This window comes from Chrysemys picta, chromosome 20 (genome assembly GCF_011386835.1).
Source record: "Chrysemys picta bellii isolate R12L10 chromosome 20, ASM1138683v2, whole genome shotgun sequence".
In the NCBI taxonomy this organism is placed as follows: Eukaryota; Metazoa; Chordata; order Testudines; family Emydidae; genus Chrysemys; species Chrysemys picta.
Window position 1 is genome coordinate 23,623,579 of NC_088810.1, and position 18,384 is coordinate 23,641,962.

General features: G+C 48.3%; 1 protein-coding gene across 1 annotated transcript; it reads left to right on the top strand.

Moving 5' to 3' along the window:
- The first annotated feature begins 6,286 nt into the window (after positions 1 to 6,286).
- LOC112060061 (loricrin-like) lies at positions 6,287 to 7,960 on the top strand. Its single transcript, XM_024108545.3, has 2 exons — positions 6,287 to 6,464; positions 7,007 to 7,960. The coding sequence occupies exon 2, from the start codon at positions 7,025 to 7,027 to the stop codon at positions 7,565 to 7,567; it is 543 nt and encodes a 180-aa protein (XP_023964313.1). The 5' UTR covers positions 6,287 to 6,464; positions 7,007 to 7,024; the 3' UTR covers positions 7,568 to 7,960.
- Positions 7,961 to 18,384: the final 10,424 nt, after the last annotated feature.

An 18,384-nucleotide genomic window follows, 5' to 3' on the forward strand; every position in this document is an offset into this window, starting at 1 on the left:
GTGCCAGAGTCTTGGTGTTTGTTATCCAGAAACTTCTCCGTCTCTTGTCTATCCCCAGTCCCTTTCCTCTTTAGATCGCAAGCCCTCTCCTTTTAAAAAACAGCTGGGGTGTTCAAGGCAGTTTAACCACATTAAGTGCCCAACTCTGAGACAGGATCATCAGGGTGCAACCCGGAACTGGGGTACTGCTGAGCTCCCTTAACTCTCCAGGCTGGGCCGTCTCTCACAATCATTGCTAGTGACAAGCAGCAAACCCCTCCGCGTGCTGTTATCACTCAGCACAACCGCACGTGGAGCCCCGCACCCAGCATGAATACTCCCAGAGCCACTTACAAATCACACAGAGAAAGGCACCGGCAAATCTCCCCACCTTGCACCCCAGAACTGTGCTGAATTGCTCTGGTCAGACGCTTGACCAGTGTAAGTTCATTACCCAGTCCCTGCCTCCCTCAATGTGGAGAGGACACACACCAGCCTTTGTGAACTGAGCTGAGATTTCCCAAGCACTTCAAGCAAAACACACTGTTTTCGGTAAAAGATAAAACAGGTTTATTAACCACAGAAAAATCGATTGTAAGTTATTATAAGTGGTAGGCACAAAATGTCAGAGATAGTTACCAAAAGAAATAACAAGTAAGTGCGTAGTCTAAATCATAAACCTTATTACACTAGCAGTATTTGGATCAAGCAGTTTTTCTCACCAGACTGGATGTTGAGGGTAGGTTATAATAATTTATAATTAATGGAGATATCCCATCTCCTAGAACTGGAAGGGACCTTGAAAGGTCATCGAGTCCAGCCCCCTGCCTTCACTAGCAGGACCAAGTACTGATTTTGCCCCAGATCCCCAAGTGGCCCCCTCAAGGATTGAACTCACAACCCTGGGTTTAGCAGGCCAATGCTCAAACCACTGAGCTATCCCTCAGGTTACAGTTCTTAATACACAGGCTTCCCCTTTAAGCCTGGGACCAGTCTCCTCAATTCAAAAGAGCGTTCTTGTTGGTTCCAGAGTAGCAGTGTAGGTGGGGGAGGAGAAAGGCCAAGGCATGATGCCACTGTTCCCTATTTTATATCCTCAGTCCATGTGCCTGGAAAACACCAGCACAGACATGTCCTGGTGGGCTTTGCCAAATCACAGAATTGAGCAATACCCCATTGTGTGATGCTTGTGCAGTCCTCTTACAGTATTGTAAATCCCTTGTTTACAACCTCCCTGCCGATGAATGGTCGCTTAACACCTTCCTGGGAGTGGATCACCACCTAGCAGCAGAGACTTTCAAACTTCCAACATATTTCAAAAGCAAGCATATAGCAAAACCTCATAACTTCATACACACGAACCATATACAGATTTGGACAGAACAATGGGTTTCAACAGATCATGACCTTTCATATGCTGTCTTACATGGTCTGCTTTGTATGAAATATAGCATAATTATATGACGGGGTGAATATGGGGGTTCCAGGGTGCTGCTTCGAGGTACAGAGTGCCACAAACTCCCACTGGATTTCAATAGGCATGGGATGTCTAAGGCTCAGATTTTTCCACCTCTTTACTCATTACTTTAACCAGAATTGCAAAGCCTAAAGGCCAGATATTTGCACGGGGTTAGGCACCTAAAGATGCACATAGGTGCCGAGTGGGATTTTCAAAAACACCTTAGCAACTGAAGCACCAGACTCCTGCTGATTTCAGGTGCTTTTCTAATCCCGCCTTGCTAGGCCCAGATCCTCTGTGCCCCCAGTTGATCCAAGTAGCAGAGATGGGGGCGGGGGGAAGAGGAATGGGCATGGGCTGGGGTCCGGGCAGTAAAGCAGGGTGTGAGTGTGCAAGTGTGTGAGTACTTTTGGGCTCCGAGACAGGCGGTGAAGCTGTCAGACTATGATCCAGCTAGGGGTGCGATGCTCCTTTGGGGACTGGGATAGCAGAGGGGCAGAAAGGAGGCTCCGGGTAGCGGGAGGGACCAAGGAGACTCCAGATAGCAGCCCTGGGGAGGTCAGGGGAGGCTGGATGTGGCAGAAGCAGGAAACTGGAGGTGGACTGGGGGAGGAAAGAAGCCTGTTGAGATGGGGGGAGCTGGAGAAGGCTCCAGGGACCAGCCCTCAAGGATGGGGGGTGTTGAGGACACAAGGCCAGGGTGGGGGCTCTGGGGACTGCTCAGGGCCGGGTGTACAAGGCCAGGGTGGGTGCATGAGGCACTGCTAGGGGGCGGGGGGCACAAGGCCAGGATGGGGGCTGTGGAGGGGGCGTGCCGCTCTAACGGATGCAGCGGGAACAGTCGGGCACTTACCAGCCGGGCTGCCCAGTGGCTAGGCCCCACAAGTCGTGTAGAAAAAAGTTGCAAGATCTGGAAACCTACCTTGCAATGAGTGACTAAAGGAGCAATGATAACTAACCTCCTCAACCAAGCACTTGGAGAGCTATTGATGAAAAGAGCTCTGTGTTCTTATTATTTTAATTATTATTATTGCAATGCTTTAAGGTCGCTACTGGTCCCTGAAAGACTCCTCCTACGACAGAGCTTCAGGGTCACGCCATGAAGGATCAGTCTGCGTTGAGAGACATCGTCATGCCATGATTCTGCAGCATTGTACCACAATGCCCAGGGACCCTGCCCGAGAGAGCCATGAAGCTGCCCTTACGTGACGCCAACAGAACAGGCACAACTGGCTTGTCCAGCGCAGCAGGGCTGTCTGCCAACGCAGCAATACTGTGCCTCAGTGAAAAAATACCACCCACCCGTGCAACGTGGCTGTGCACCAAAGCAGCAAGACTATGCACTAGTGCAACATACGCTGCCCATTTACCAACCCCATCGCTTCAATATCCAAGCCAGCACCAGCAAAAGCAGATCTGCCAGCCGCTAGTCCATCTGCAGAAGAGATAGAGAAACCACAAGGAACTGTTGAAATAGCCTATAAGCATAAATGCGCCAGTTGACTGCTTGTTCTTATAAGGTTGCCTTCAGTTTATAAAGCTTTTTGTGTCTTGTCCATTTCACAAACTACGGATATTCTCTCTTTTCCCCTCCAGTTGCCTTTAATGTCTGCAACACGCTTTGAAGAGCGTCATCCTCCAGACAAATGTGAAGTGTTATTTTTAAGTATCATGCCTTGTGTCTGATAGATATTCCTGGGTTACGGAATATTTAAACTAATATAGAAAACTTTCTACTAGCCCTCCCTTGGTTTCCTTCTTCAATCTCCAGGGAGACAAGGAAGTTTGCAATTCATCAGAGGGACAACGTGTTGGCGTTTCCATAGTTATCAGCCTCTTCACTTTTTCCTCGGTAACTCCAGAAGCATCCTATTGAACACATACCGGTTCAGGGGTCAACATTAAACACATGACTATTGCGTTTAACAGCCAGTATCAGAATGAGGACCAATACTCAGGACTGCACTTTACAATAGGAGGTATTGCCAATGCTGAGCATTCAAAAATCATGAGTCAAGCTCCCATCCCACCCCCCAAAATACCATAAGATTTAAAAAAAATAATAAGTTTGGGGGGTTCTTTTAGTTGCCTCCTGGTTTGAGCCTTCGTGGGTCACATTTTCAAACTTTTCTCTACAACCATGAAGGCTGGAAAATGACTAATTGCCAGGGAACCCTTCCTGCTACAAGGCCATTTCCGAGGCCACTGTTTATTCCAAAGTCCCCGGAACAAAGTCTTCTGGCCAACTCTAGTCTGAAATTGCCAGTATACGTCATTGCACGGCAGCATGCATAGACCCACCCAAGCTAGCTTTGATCTAGGCAGCTCCAGCAACAATAGCCGTGATAGCCATTATTATAGCAGATAGCCACAGCAAATCCTGCATCTTGGCAGGGGATTAAACTAGATGACACTCGCGGTCCCTTCAAACCCTATGATTCTATGTGGCAGCACAGGCTGTACATGTCCACCTGGGAACAGGGGCGGCTCTAGGTATTTTGCTGCCCCAAGCACGGCAGTCAGGCGGCTTTCAGCGGCGCACCTGCGGGCGGTCTGCTGCTCACGCAGATTGGGCGGCATGCCTGCAGGAGGTCCTGCGCCTTCGGCGTACCCGCCGCCGAATTGCGGCCGAAACCACGCGGGACCGGCAGACCTCCCGCAGGCATGCCGCCAAAGGCAGCCTGACTGCCGCCCTCACAGCTTCCCGCCCCAGGCACGCGCTTGGTGCGCTGGTGCCTGGAGCCGCCCCTGCCTGGGAATCTCGGTATGTACATAAGTGGCTTGCTATGTCAACATGAGTTTCACTGCGATATGTCATGTATTTGTTCAGCGCCTGATACATTGCATGGTGGATTTACTCTGTGTGATTTATTACACACACTAATTAGCTAATGCTTGAACTGGTGGTTTGGAAAGGCGACGTGTTCTAAAGTGATACGCATTATCGTTAAGAATGGATTTAGTATGTGAAGCATGTGTTTGAGTATGCAGGGCATGCATAGCATGAGGTGACATACGAATTATAACATGTGACATTTGTGATTCTCAAACAAAGAGCCTGAAAATCACTGACGGTTCTCTATAGACTGGATCTCAATTTTTGAGATGGTTTGAAAATAATTTTTTCCCATGAAACTTTTTAACAAACATTTTTTTCATTTTCATGGAACATTTTTGGATTTGCAACAAAAACCAAAAACCCACAAACCAAATGTTTTCTTGGTTTCCAGGAAATTAAATTTAGTTTTGTTTCTTCCAATAAATAGTCAAAAACATTCAACAGAAATGGAAATTTTTGCAAAAATTTCATCAAAAAGGCATTTTTATTGAAAAAATAGTTTTGATTTAAAAAAACCGAACTCAGGTCCACCTTTGAAAAATTCCAGTTCTGGCAAATCCCAGTGCTGATAATTACATTCTATCTATTCTCATTTACACTTGAGCACCGAGGGCTTGATCCAAAGTTCATTAAAATAAATGGGATTCTTTCCATTCACTTGAAAGACCTTTGAATCAGGTCCCTCTTGAATAATCGGGCCAGACACTCGGCTGGTGTAGATCAATGTAACTCCGTTGATTTGACTGGAATAAAAACAATTTAAAAACCCCAATTCTGTCCAAAATAGCTTGTGATGGAAAAATTTTGACTAGCTCCAACAGCAATAACAAGCAAATGGGTCAGGGATGAGATTCCATGAAACACTTTCAGAAGCCCAAAATCTGGCCTGATATGGTCTATACAGGATAACCCACGGCCTGTGTTAACATATCACTGCAATGTTTGAAAGCCCTCCATTTATAATCACTGCCTTGAACACCCAGGTCAGCAAAAGAGAAAATCGGTCAAATTAATTCCGAAATAGTTTTCAGGGGATGGGGTGGGGCGAGCTGAATGTCCTTATAACTGTGGAGGGACTAAAATCAGTGACGACCCGTACCTGCCAATAGTGGGGGGGAGGGACAGATTGAGGGCAGCGGCTTCAGCAGATGTTACTGAACATGGTTTAGTTCCTGAGAATATGTTCAGTATAAGCCAAGCAGCAACTTGGGGGGCGGCACATGACCCCGCGTGACACACACACACACCCCAGGCATCACCTCTGATTCAAATTGTAAACTTCTGGACAGTCCAGGCAGGAAATGGGACTCAGAAATCAACCCCTGCAAAAGAAAAACCTCACTCAGAAAGTTTTGCAAAACTGAAACCAAAACCCACCTCGCTTTTGATCCATCTCCGGCAATTCCTGTTCAGTGCGTCTCCGCTTCACATTATGTTAAAAAACCACAACCCGATAACATGAGAGGCAGCATGGTCTGGGGCGGTGGTTTTCAACCTCCAAGGAGGCCGCAGACTATGTCTAAGATTTCCAAAGGGATCCACACCCCCATTCGAAATTTTTTAGGGGACCACAAATGAAAAAAGGTTGAAAACCACTGGTCTAGGGGACTGGGCCTGGGGCTGGGAGCTAGGAATCTCTGCGTCTTGGCTCTGCCAGTGACTCACCCCTGGTCTCCTAGGCAGGTCAGCGAGTTCTGTCCCCGATTGCCATCCACGTGCGCTGGAGCTACTAATTACATTATCAAGTGACATAGGAGGAGTCAGCAGCCCGGGATAATGTACTGAGGATGTGGGACACCGGATGTCGGCACATCTCTGCCCGTGACTCACTGGTAGCAGGGCACTTATCACTTCTGTGGCTCCGTCTACCCATTTGTCAAAAGGAGAAATAAACACCTTCTGATCTGCCTCACCCAGTTTATTTGAGGATTACACAAATCAAATGCTTTGATCATCTACACTATTCAAAAATTATTGTTGATCAAAAATAATTCCTCAACTAGCAACGTCAGACATCGGGAACCGCAAACACACCTGGGGTTGTTTTGATTGTAAATAATTAAGTGCTCATTCCCCTGGGGTATCTCATTTGAAAGAGGGCTCTGAAGCGTATAAAAACTCTTGCGTCCCAATGCTCCTGACACACTCAGCTTCACATCTTCTCACCGGTCCTTGTTGGTCAATAGGGTAAGTCAGATTATACCGACCCTCTTTGCTGCTCATTAAAAATATCTTTAACATGCTTTTCTCTCCAACTCAGAAATTCCCTGTGCCTGGGTTGGAATGCTAGAGCCAATTTTTGCTTGTGTAGCTGGGTCCATATGCAAAGGCGAAGGACATTTATGTCTCCGAGGCAGTGTACAGAATGCGTTATGGGTTCTAAGGATAAATGGTTAGGAGCTGAAGGATGAGGAGGTGAGCGGTGAGAGCACCATGGGGCTGCCTGAAGAAGAGAGCGCCAACAAGTTTGCATGGGGGTGAATTGGCACATTGCCCTGTGGCTGATTCTGATCCCCAGTTGCATATGGCTGGGGAAATCCATTTCAGTGTAAACCTAGAGAGGGCATCTTGGAACAGGCTGGCCAGTCCCCAGAGGGGGGTGTTGATATCGCCCTTAGATTCGAGGCTTTCAGGTTAAGAACCACTGGCCCATGTGTGGGGTAGACAAACAGGAATTTCTATCTGAGGAGAGTCAATGGAAATTCAGGGACTTATCCCATCTCTTTCAGCTTCACCTCGGCTGCAGAATGATTTACTCTTCTGGAAGGGAATCCTACTTCAACTTGAACTCCACCTGGTATGACCCTGCAGGTTCCTGGCTGGACACCCGGCGCACCCCCTTCACCTATGCTTATAGCACCTGCTGCAGCAGTGGTGGCTGTCCAAGGGGAGGCCATGATAACCGATGCTACGAGTATCGACGATCGGGCTGTGGTGAGAATTGCCATGGGTCGTCGGGGTCGTGCCACGGCAGTGGAGGCCACTGCTGTGTCAGGAGGCCATCGTACTTCCATGGATATTCTGGAGGATGCCACGGCCATGGGCGGTCGGTCTGTTCTGAGCGGTCATGCCACGGTTCTGGATCGTCATGCCACGGTTCTGGGTCGTCATGCCACGGTTCTGGATCTTCATGCCACGGTTCTGGATCGTCATGCCACAATACCTCTGGAGCATGCCACAGTACACCAATTTATGTGAAGCCAAAACAATATGTGCAACAGTGCTGCCCTCCAGTGCAACAGTGCTGTCTTCCAGTGAAAAAGTGCTGCCCTCCAGTGCAGAAGTGCTGAAAACCAAGGCCAAAGCGTCTTCCAAGTCAACAGCTGCAAAATCAAGTCTGCAAAATTCCAACACGCAGCTGAAGTGACAGCTACAAGTAACAGCAATGAATCTTCTGCGCTCATGACGTTGCTTTACATTTCTACAGCTTGGCATGACTTGTTTCATTCACAAATTGCACTTTCTCTGTTGCTTTGATTATTATAACCAGTTAATGCTTGTAATGCACTTTGAAGAGGTAACCCACTGTATAAGTGTGACATTTTATCATTAAGGGCTTTTTCTGAGGGATCCTTTATATTCTTGGGCTATGCAATGTGAAATATTTTCTGCTGGGATAATTTCACCCACTACCTTCCCGCTTCGCTGTCCACTTGTAGAGGTGAAGACAATAAAACTTACAATTTATGAGCATTCCATTGTCTTGGTGTTTCTCATCTCATTTGTTTCTACTGCAACCTTTCCTTTTGGGAATACTTTTGTCCTCTTTGATGAAGAAATGGCGACAATGCGCCATTCTGCTTGGAAATCAAAGTGCTAGTTCCTCAGCTGGTGTAAACGGGTATTGCGCCATATACTGAAGCGCAGCAGAGCCAATTCATACCATGTGAGGAGCTGGCCATACAAAATTATTTGTCTACAGGGCTATTTTAATATCCAGAAGGAAAAAATCATTATTCAGTCAAAGGAATGTTAACTGTCTTGGGAATAAACTTCATAGGAAGGCCAGGAATTAAAATGTCCTATGAAGAATCCATTCCATTTCATTCATCTGATAGATAGATAGATAGATAGATAGATAGATAGATAGATAGATAGATAGAGGGGGTGGATGCGGATAGATAGATAGATAGATAGATAGATAGATAGATAGATAGATAGATAGATAGATAGATAGATAGATAGATAATTACTCAGCCCATTATTTCAGGAATTTCTCTCTCAGTCCTGGTAAAAATGCAGTTTCTCTTTTCCCCCATTTTGCCCAGTCCAGTTCAGTGACCCCTGCAGTCAGATTTAGAGCTCCGGAACCAGACGAAGGTGGGATTCGCATTCAGTTCACGGGAAGATGGCAGAGGCCTAGCACAGGCCTACACAGATTCAGTTGCACCTTTTCAGAGTGGCCTGGTACAGAAAAAATTCTACAAAGGTTCTTTAGCACTAGAACAGGGATATGCTTTGAAGGCACAGGGAACGTATTGAATAATCCAGAGACAGTGGTCCGGATCCTTAGCTGGGGTAAATCAGGGTAACTCCATTGACTTCCGCTAAGCCCCTATCACGCCAGCTGGAGATCGGGCTGCCCATTTTTCATTCTTCTTTTAAGGCTACCCAAAAGCTGTATGCTAAGAATAAATTGTGAAGAAAGGTCTAGAACAGGGACTCAAGAATTAGTAAACCAAGTAGCTTTTCCGGGGGAGAGTACGGATGGTGTCCCACAAAGAACAGACGCTGGGATCCGATAGTACAGATCTCTAACATCAGTAACTGCACCTCATATACAGCGATGCATAAGGATTACTAGGTCCACCAACAGAGTCTGCCCAGCAAGTGAAAAATCCTGTGCCATATGCAATGGAGACTGCCTGGAGAAATTAGGCACAGAGAATGTAACCTAATTAGCCTGGAACTTGGCCAGAATCCTAAAGCTAAACCCAACCTGCTTGGAGAACTATTCTATGAGAGAGACAGAGGTGAGGGAGACAATAGCTTTTATTGGACCAGCAGAGCATCAAGGCTGGGCTTGGCCCAGGTGCAAACACACACGTGCTCAGGGCTGGGTGTTTCCCAAGTGAGGGCACTCGGCTGCATTAAAGATCATTTATCAAGCTGGCAGCGACCTCTGCTGCAGGGAATGTGGAGACCGGGGTTCGATTCTGAGCGGTGTAAATTGGGTGATGTCAGCTGAGTTACACGGCGTAAAACATGGTCTTGGGAGAGGAGAATCAAGACTATAGGGTCAAGTGGTGCGGCCCTTTGGAACTCCTTTAGGAACATATCTGCTGTTCTTTTCTAAGCGCTGTCTTGCACCACCCAAGATAAACTAGGTGCTTTGCCTTGAAACATGCCAACAATTCTACAGCCCGTGTACACACGGGGTCAGACAAGACAGTGGGTCCAAGTGGTGACCCAGGGGCCAATCCAGCCCCCAAGGCATCCAATCACCCAGCAGCAGCTGCCCAGAACAGAGAGCACCTGCGCAGTGAGAAAACAACCCACATGTGGAGACAAAATGGGGTCTTCTGTGAGGTGCGATCTCATACGTACAGTGCGTGGGAGGTCACGCTGCATGGCGGGTGCCATTGTTGTGGCCCAGGGAGGTGCTTCACAACAACACACGAGGCCCACATCTCTGACAAGATTGGACCACCCTTTCTGGACTGAGACTCTGTGAATCGATGCCTCTGTGAATATATGGCAACATAGGTGCCGACTCCGTGGGTGCTCCGGGGCTAGAGCACGGCAGCCCCCCATCAGCACCTCCCCCGCCCCCCAGCGCCTCCTGCCCATCGTCAGGCCCTGCCGATCAGCACCTCCCCTGCCCTCCCTGCGCCTCCCATCCACTGCAATCCGCTGTTTTGCGGCGTGCCAGAGGCTGAGGGGGGAGGAGAGGGAATGCAGCACGCGCTATGGGGACGGGCGGAACTGGGCGGGAAGAGGCGTGGTGGGGGTGGAGCAGGGGCGGGGAGAGGTGGGGCGGGGTGAAGCGGGGGTGGGGCAGGGGTGGGAAGAGGCGAGACGGGAGTGGGGCCTGGGGCAGAGCCGGGGGGTCAAACCCCCCCGGCACTTTGGAAAGTCGGTGCCTGTGTATGGCAACATACCCAGTGGTCAGTATTATATTCATACACAGTAATTACCGAAGCCCATCAGCTGACATTCTCAAACGCAACATTTTTTTATCTTTGCCTACCTGAGTCCTGTTGTAATACTTTTCTACAAGAAGTCAAAAGATGCTTCAGGTTTAATCTTGAGATTCGATTGAGATTTTCATACAGATGGCTAACGATCCTCATGTGTCTAACATATACGCTGGCGGATGTAAACAACATTTGTCACCCTGACGAGGATATTCTAAGGTATAATTAGAGCTAAGTGAAGGATCCATCACAAGTAATTTATTCAAATTAATGTTGACTCTTTTGCTGTTTGTGAAATATCAACAGGCAGATCCGGATTTTCTCTGGTTTTTTCACTCTTAGAAACGATCTAACGAGATTATCTATGAATCTCTCTTCTTCTGTGATTTCCTAGTTAAGCTGTGTTATTATTTATGTTCAAGCAACAACTAGCGACCCCAAATCTGATCAGGCCCCACTGTGCTGGGCACTGTACAGACATATATAAAGAGCTTACCATTGAAATAGACCGAACAGACCAAGGCTGGGAGAAAGGAAGTATTATCTTATCCCTATTTTATAGATGGGGAACTGAGGCACAGAGAGATGAACTGACGTGAGAATTCAGAGAACATCATTTGTAGTGTTTGCTCCAATCTTGGGCCAATACAGAACGGGAAGGCTATTGAAAAGAGAATTAGCCAGATGAAAAGTTTGAGCGTGAACTATCTAAGCCCCTTTGTGTGTGGAGATGAATGAATCTCCTACCATAGACCAGGACCTTCGCCTACCAAAAGATTTATGTTCCTGTCCATTTGGATTAAGTTTCTACCCCACAGCAAACAAAAAAGGTGGGTTTAAAACCTTGGCTCCTGTGCAGCAAACAGGGTCGCCCAGAGGATTCAGGGGACCTTGGGTCTTCAGCGGCAGGGGGCCCCCGCCGCCGAATTGCCACCGAAGACCTAGCACTTCGGCGGTGGGTCCCGGGGCGGAAGGACCCCCGCCACGGGTCTTCAGGGCACTTCGGCGGAGGGTCCCGGGGCGGAAGGACCCCCCGCCGCCGAATTGCCGCCGAAGACCTGGAGCGGAAGAAGCTCCGAGGGCCCAGGCCACACGAGAGTTTTCTGGGGCCGCAGGAGCGAGTGAAGGACCCCGCTCCAGGGGCCCCGAAAAACTCTCGTGGGGGCCCCTGCGGGGCCCAGGGCAAATTGCCCCACTTGCCCCCCCCTCTAGGCGGTCCTGGCAGCAAATACTCATTGGTTACTTAGCAAACTGGTACATCTCTGGTGCTGTCTTCACTCTGCACCTTGTGACCTCTGACCTTATGGATTCCATCCTTTTCCAGTTTATCCGACCTGCCGCAGTTAGAAGCACCATCCTCCCATGTCTCTCTGATCATATCACACCAGCCCCAATTCCCTTCACTAGCTTAAACCTGCTGGGTCAATTTAATTCCTCTTATATCAACATCGGGCCAAGATCTCTGCTGATGTAAGTCAACACAGCGCCAGAGCTGAACCCAATTACACCAGCGGGGTTCAATGGAGGTAAAACAGAGATTAATTTGACTGGCATTCCGCCCTTTCAAGGCTTGACACACCCATGGCCAACTCAACGTGCATGACCCGCTCCTCACGCTCTCCGACCCTATCATCTGCCCACACTCGTTGCCTTAATCCTTCCTTTATCTCTTTCACCCACTCACAACCTGGAATTAGGCTTTTTTTCCAAGCTGGCTCTGCCTCAAATCCTTTCTCGACAAAACCACGGACCTGATCTGCCCCATCAATAAGAAAAAACAAAATGGTCCCCAAAGACCTTTCCCATTGGATTACCTTCCCATCGCTCAGTGACTTGGGATGCCACCATTTTGGGGTGCTCAACGTGAGACACCTGAAAGGAGCCCAATTTTTAGCAAGTGGCTGAACTGCCTCCCTCTGAAAATCTAGCCTCGTTAAGGTGTCTCAGATGGGACACCCTAAAACGGAAGCACCCAGAATCACTAGTTGCCTTCCACTGCTGTCCTCCTGAGTTCAATTCCAAAGCAGGGCCCTGGCGTGTTGCTCGAGGGTGCTGGTGCATTGAAGGTGCCGGTGTTTGGGCAGTCACTGACGGAGCCTATACATGGTCTATGTGGAGCCAATACTGGCTCAGGGATTGGACTTGACACTTACGCCGACACCACTGGGTGGGTCATCAGCTGGGATAGAGCCTGGATCTAAAAATCACACGTCTCTATTATTTCAACTAAAAGTATTCGGTTCGTTCTCTTGGAGACAATAGCCGACTCAAGACGCTTTACCCGCCCCAGCCGGCATGGAGGGACAAAACCCCATTCTGTAAGCGAGGGGGTGACACAGATTCCAACCAGTTCCCACTTATGCCCTATTTTAGAGTTGAAGTGGATTACCGATGTTGCATGGGTCCTTGCACATCCTCAGCACATGGGGGAATTACACCCTGTAGAATTGAATACAGGTCTCAAAAGACTCTGGGGTGTTAGCTGGATTGTTGTGGCCAAATTCAAAATTAGTTGAGTATGCCCCTGTCTTATGCTCATTTACCACTTAAAGTTCGGTTTCCCTTATAGCAATCGTATCAGTCATTCCAGTAATTCTATTAAAAAGTGTTCTATGGTGGGATGAGAAAGGTCAGGGGAGGGCAATATGAATGGTCTTACACCTGGAGTTGACTAGTCTGAATGCTGCCCACATCCGAAGTGGGTATTCACCCACGAAAGCTTATGCTCCAATACGTCTGTTAGTCTATAAGGTGCCACCGGACTCTTTGTTGCATTCCCAGGTTGTGTCTCTCTCATCAAGCACTTCCAGGGGGGAAAGAGGGGAAATCTAAGGCCCAGATTTTTAAAGGGATTTAGGCACCAAAGTTCCCATGGAATACCTTTAAATACCTTTAAAAACCTGGTTCTACATTCCTAGCTATTACCCTGTATATAAATACTGTCATCCTGTAATACCATCCATTGGGCAATTATTTATCATAACATCCCTTTAATCCAGTAACGTGAGATTGCAAAATTACACATCAGTTCCATAACCTGCTTACGTATTTAACAGCCCTAAGCTCTTTATCATCGCTGATATAAACTAACACCAACTCTTTCGGTTCTTTGTTGGTTTCTTTTAATTAACAGACATGTCAGTTGATTCTGCCTATCTCCCTAACTCCTTCTGTCTAACTTATGAATTTAAATTAATGCCCATCACCATAGTATCTGAACTTTCCTAAAATTCAGGGGTTTCGACAACCAGCTCAATGAGATATAGCAAACCAAATCAAACAGCACCTCCTATATTCCTTATGCCTGCCTGTTTGTCACACCAGGTGTGGGTGGAATTGACAATTTCATGGAGCAATGAGTAAAAACCGGGCATACGGGAGAGCTATTGATCTACCTACAAAACCATGAGTCAAACCAGCAGAGCAATATTTTGCATAATTAGTGCAGGCTTGAGATGGTAAACAAACAAGTCACCATTGCCAGGTTGTGCCTCATTTCCTGAAAGATAGCTAAGATCTAGTATAAAACGTCTGGGACCCCAGTGCTCTTCACTCACTTCACTTCAATTCTCTTTGCACGTTCCTGCTGGTGAATAGGGTAAGTCCAATTATGCTGATTCTCTTTGGCTATAAATGGAAAATAACGTTATTTGTAGTTTCGGCTGGAAAACTTCATCCTGACCAATATTTTTGCATTGTTACCTTATGCTCCTCATCTGGTATAGCTACTCGCCGTCCCTTGTCTTCTACCAAGATTGCAATGCTCTTCAGAGTTCGGACTATCTTTGTCTTCTGTGGTGGCACAACACCTGGCACAATGGAGCCTTGGGCCATGATAGGGGACCTCAGGGATAATACAGGACAAATAAATAAAAATAATAACTGGAAAAAATATAAGGGGATACATTTTAATGGATCTGTGTTGACAGACACCAGCTGAGGACGTGGTGCACTGAATCTGGCTCTGGGCTCTCATTGTGCCCACAAACGTCTCACGAAATGCTTCAGCCTTTTCACTTCTAATCTGGGCCACTTGTTATGGGGAATCTGCTAAATATTGCAATGCCCAAAGGGGAGAGCAGACAGCATTATGCTGCTATAGAAGAAAGGGAGAGAAGCTTATCTATGTAGAACTAGCAGTATCTATTTATCTATTTACATGGGGTTGGGATGTATGAGATGGGAGCCTCCTAGATATCTTCTCATCTCCTCCCTGGGGATCAGAACTTTCAGGTTGAAAAGCCTCCTGGCTTCTCCATTCAACATTTCATAAAGCAACTTCTTGTGTATTCTGCATTGGAAGGAAGTGGGATCTCCACAAAGGTTCCTCTTGTGTTCGCACGCACTGAGGGATGGCTGTCTCTTTCTTTCAGGGTTACCCAAGCTGCAGAAAGATGTGCTCCCGCCAGGAGAAAGACCACTGCCACAAACAAGACGGCTGCCACAGCAGCGGAGGATGCCACAGCAGCAGATCCTCTTGCCATGAGAGTGGAGGATCTTCTTGCCACAGTGGAGGTTCATCTTGCCATGGGAGCGGAGGGTCTTCTTGCCATAGCAGTGGAGGTTCATCTTGTCATGGTGGAGGATCATCTTGCCACAGCGGAGGGTCTTGCCATGGGAAACCACAGCAGCACTGCCAGCAGCAGCAGCAGCAGAAGATCTGCAAGGTGCCCTGCCAGAAGCTGAAGTAACTGGGCTCAGAACGGATCGAGACAAAACCCCACAGAATGTCAAACCCATTGCCAGCTCCCTGCGCGTGTCCTGAGCTCGCCTGGAATTTGTAAAGCTTTGCATGCCCTCCTTTCACTATCGGCCACTGCAAATTCCCCCTTCTCTTCTCAATTGGCCTTCTATCTCTGATGTTGTTATCAGCGCGGGTGAGAAATATGATTGGTACCTTGACGCTGGGATAATTTTACCCCTCGGCTTCTTGCTTCGGTCTCCGGTTGTCAATGTGAGACATTAAAATGGAGAGTTCATGAGAGTTCCCCTGTCCTGGTGTTTCCTTAATCCTCCCTCTCTTGTCACCACACAGCAAATTCGCCTCTCCCTGGGAAACCATCCTCTGTCCGCACGAACGGTAGCTGCAAGGCACCGCTGCACTGAGAAACCAGCTGTGGGGTAGCCAGGTTCCACATTCAGCTCTGTTTACCACATATACTAATAAAGGGAAAATTCAAATTCAAACGTGCAGGGCTAGTAAAATCATTTCCTTTGGGTGTCGAGCATCAGAACTATATTACAAAGCTTCTACAAAAAGTGCACTTCAACAAAATGTTCCATTCTTCTCCTGAATAAGGGTGGCCAAGATCATCCAGGCTGTAATCCTGACCCCGCTGGAATCAACGGTAAAATTCCCAGGAGTTCAGGGAGGCACGATTTCACACACACACACACACACACACACACACACACACACACACACACACACACACACACACACACACACACACAAAATCTTTAGGGTTTCTTAAAGCAGCACCCTTTGCCTGCATCTCTGCAGAGAGGACTGAAAGGATTAAATGGCGACACTGGGCTTTACTTCCATGTGCGGAATCCCCCTTCTGACCTCTAACTCTCCCCAGCCCAAAGACAAAATAGAGGAAATTAATAAAATGTTGAAGAAAAAGAAAAAACAAAACCACCCCCCGTCCAAGCCCAGTTTTGACCCAGAAAGGAAGATGTGCCAGTGTCGTTACACCGGGAATTAATTTGACCCAATGGGTTCAAACTCGTGAGGGGTTTTGATGATGGTGTGCTCTGATCAGGGCGGGGCTGGAGGAGGATGCTTTCAGCGGTGGCAGTTCGGATGGGCGGGAGGAGAAAGGAATCCAGAAGGTTGGAGACCATCCGCTAGCGGTATTGACAACCCCAAACGTTCACAAATCATGACTCAGGCCCCCCAATATCACGAGGTGATGTTTTTTAAAGATTATGGGATGTTTTTCACTCTGTCGCTTGCCGAACTCCCCTTGCGTCCCCACTCCCTCCACTCCCGTGTCTGGGAGACAAATCGTGTGACCAGCTCTGCCCAATGTAGAGAGTGAGGGGATTCAGGTGCTTCTCCAGTTTATGTGATTTCTAACTGCGGCGGGGACAGGAGATAAAGATTTGTGCACACCCTCCTTCACATGGAGGGAAGAGGTGAATTTCATATCATGTTGGGTTTGTACTCCAAAGGGGGGTGGACATCTGGATGCTGTGACAAGCCCCTTAAGCTGAGCCATCCCAGAGCGGATCTCTGTCTCTGTGCAGCTGGGTGTGGTCCTGCCCGTGTGCTTGACTGGAAAAGGCTGGGGACCTTCGCCAGCAAGACCAGGTAAAAGGGGGCCCCGGGTGTCAGAATAGTCTGACTCAGGTGACGTCCCAGGGGTCCAGCCCATCACAAACTTGATGTCAAGAAACAAGTGTTGCTTGGTGCCCGTCGCCCCACCATTACTACAAGCAGCAGTGATGGAAGGAGGAAGAGAGACGCGCAAAGGCCAATGTCTTCTCTGACGGACAGGCTAAAGACTTCCCAGAATGACAGCCAGGAAGCTCTCTCAGGATCAAACAATTTCCCCGGGATTCGGAAGCCAGCACTAGTACTGAACACAGAAATCCTTGTAGAGCGGAAGGGCCTGTATTTCACTGGAACTGCCAATGTGTACGCCCACCATGAACACGAGACCTAAACACAAACGTGAAGGATGGTAAAATCAGCATGTGACTGTGCCTCACTCAGCAAGACGTGGAAGGAACCCAGGCAGAGCAGTGACCCGTAGGTATCGGAACAGACTCAACTCACGGCACCCGCAGAAGAACCAAGCGCCTACAAGGAATGTGTGTGACCTTGTACGATAACAGAGCAGGAAAGAACAACCCTCCCAAACCCAGAGGTCTGTATCTCCGTTGCCAAACCAACAATGTCTGAGTTAACGAACACAAAACAACAGAACACGAGCAAACGAACAAAGAAAGGGTGGGTGTTAAGTTCTATTTATGATGCTCTAGACTTTATGGGGCTGCAATAGATTGTTAGCTATGGAAGCAGGTTATGGTGTCCATGGTCAATGTTCCTGTCTCGCCTAAACATGGCCAAAGAGAGATGTTGTGAAGTAGCTTCCCCCACGGGGGTGTTATCGTGTGATAGCATGACTCTGGGCAGTCTAATACGTGGGAATGTAGCTGTAGATTTCTGAAGATATTTAGGTGGCCAACTCTGGTAGGTGCCTAAATGCCTTTCAATCGGGGCCTTAGAGAACTCTTTGTTCAGGCCGTGTTTCCTGAGAGGGAAATCTCTACCGAGAGGAATGCCTAATGCCTGAATGGTGCCCTGGTGCGGCTCTCTCCTTTTCTACTGGAATACTGACCCTGGTGAGAAGCAGCCGCTGGCCCGAAGACCCTGGGATCTCAACATACAAGAAAGCCCAAGGCCGTGAGCGACGACGCGTGATAGCATCGCCATGTTGAAGAAGGGGAGCTGTGGTGCAGAGCGGTAAATTGAGCTGGGACGTGGCACAGCGTTGCTGTGGCATTTGCCCCGGGGCAGGGTAAATACAGAAGAACCGGAGAGGAGATTTTAACAGAGGATGGTGGGAATGGAGGGCTTGGGCTATCGCAGCTGCTCTGTGCCTGTGGATGTCTGAATCTCCTCCGGCAGCCAGGGACCAGCTCCCTCCCTGACGACTCACGTCCCCAGCCATTTCCATGATGCGACAACCCCCCCAGGGAAGAAAGGGGATTGGTTTAAAATCTTGGAGCATCCTTGATGTCAAATGCCCATTGGTTGCTTAACCAATGGGTCTCTCCTCGCTGCTGTCACGGTGCGGTCAGGGCAGTGACTTTTCCCCCACTTGTGGGATTCTGGCCGGGGCTGGAGCCTGTCTCTTTAGGGGATTCTCGCTCCAGCCCTTTTGGGAATTTCAGCCCTGCCACGCGGAATCCTCCCCTCTGATTGGCTGCCTGGCCCACTGCCCCGCTTCCTGGGA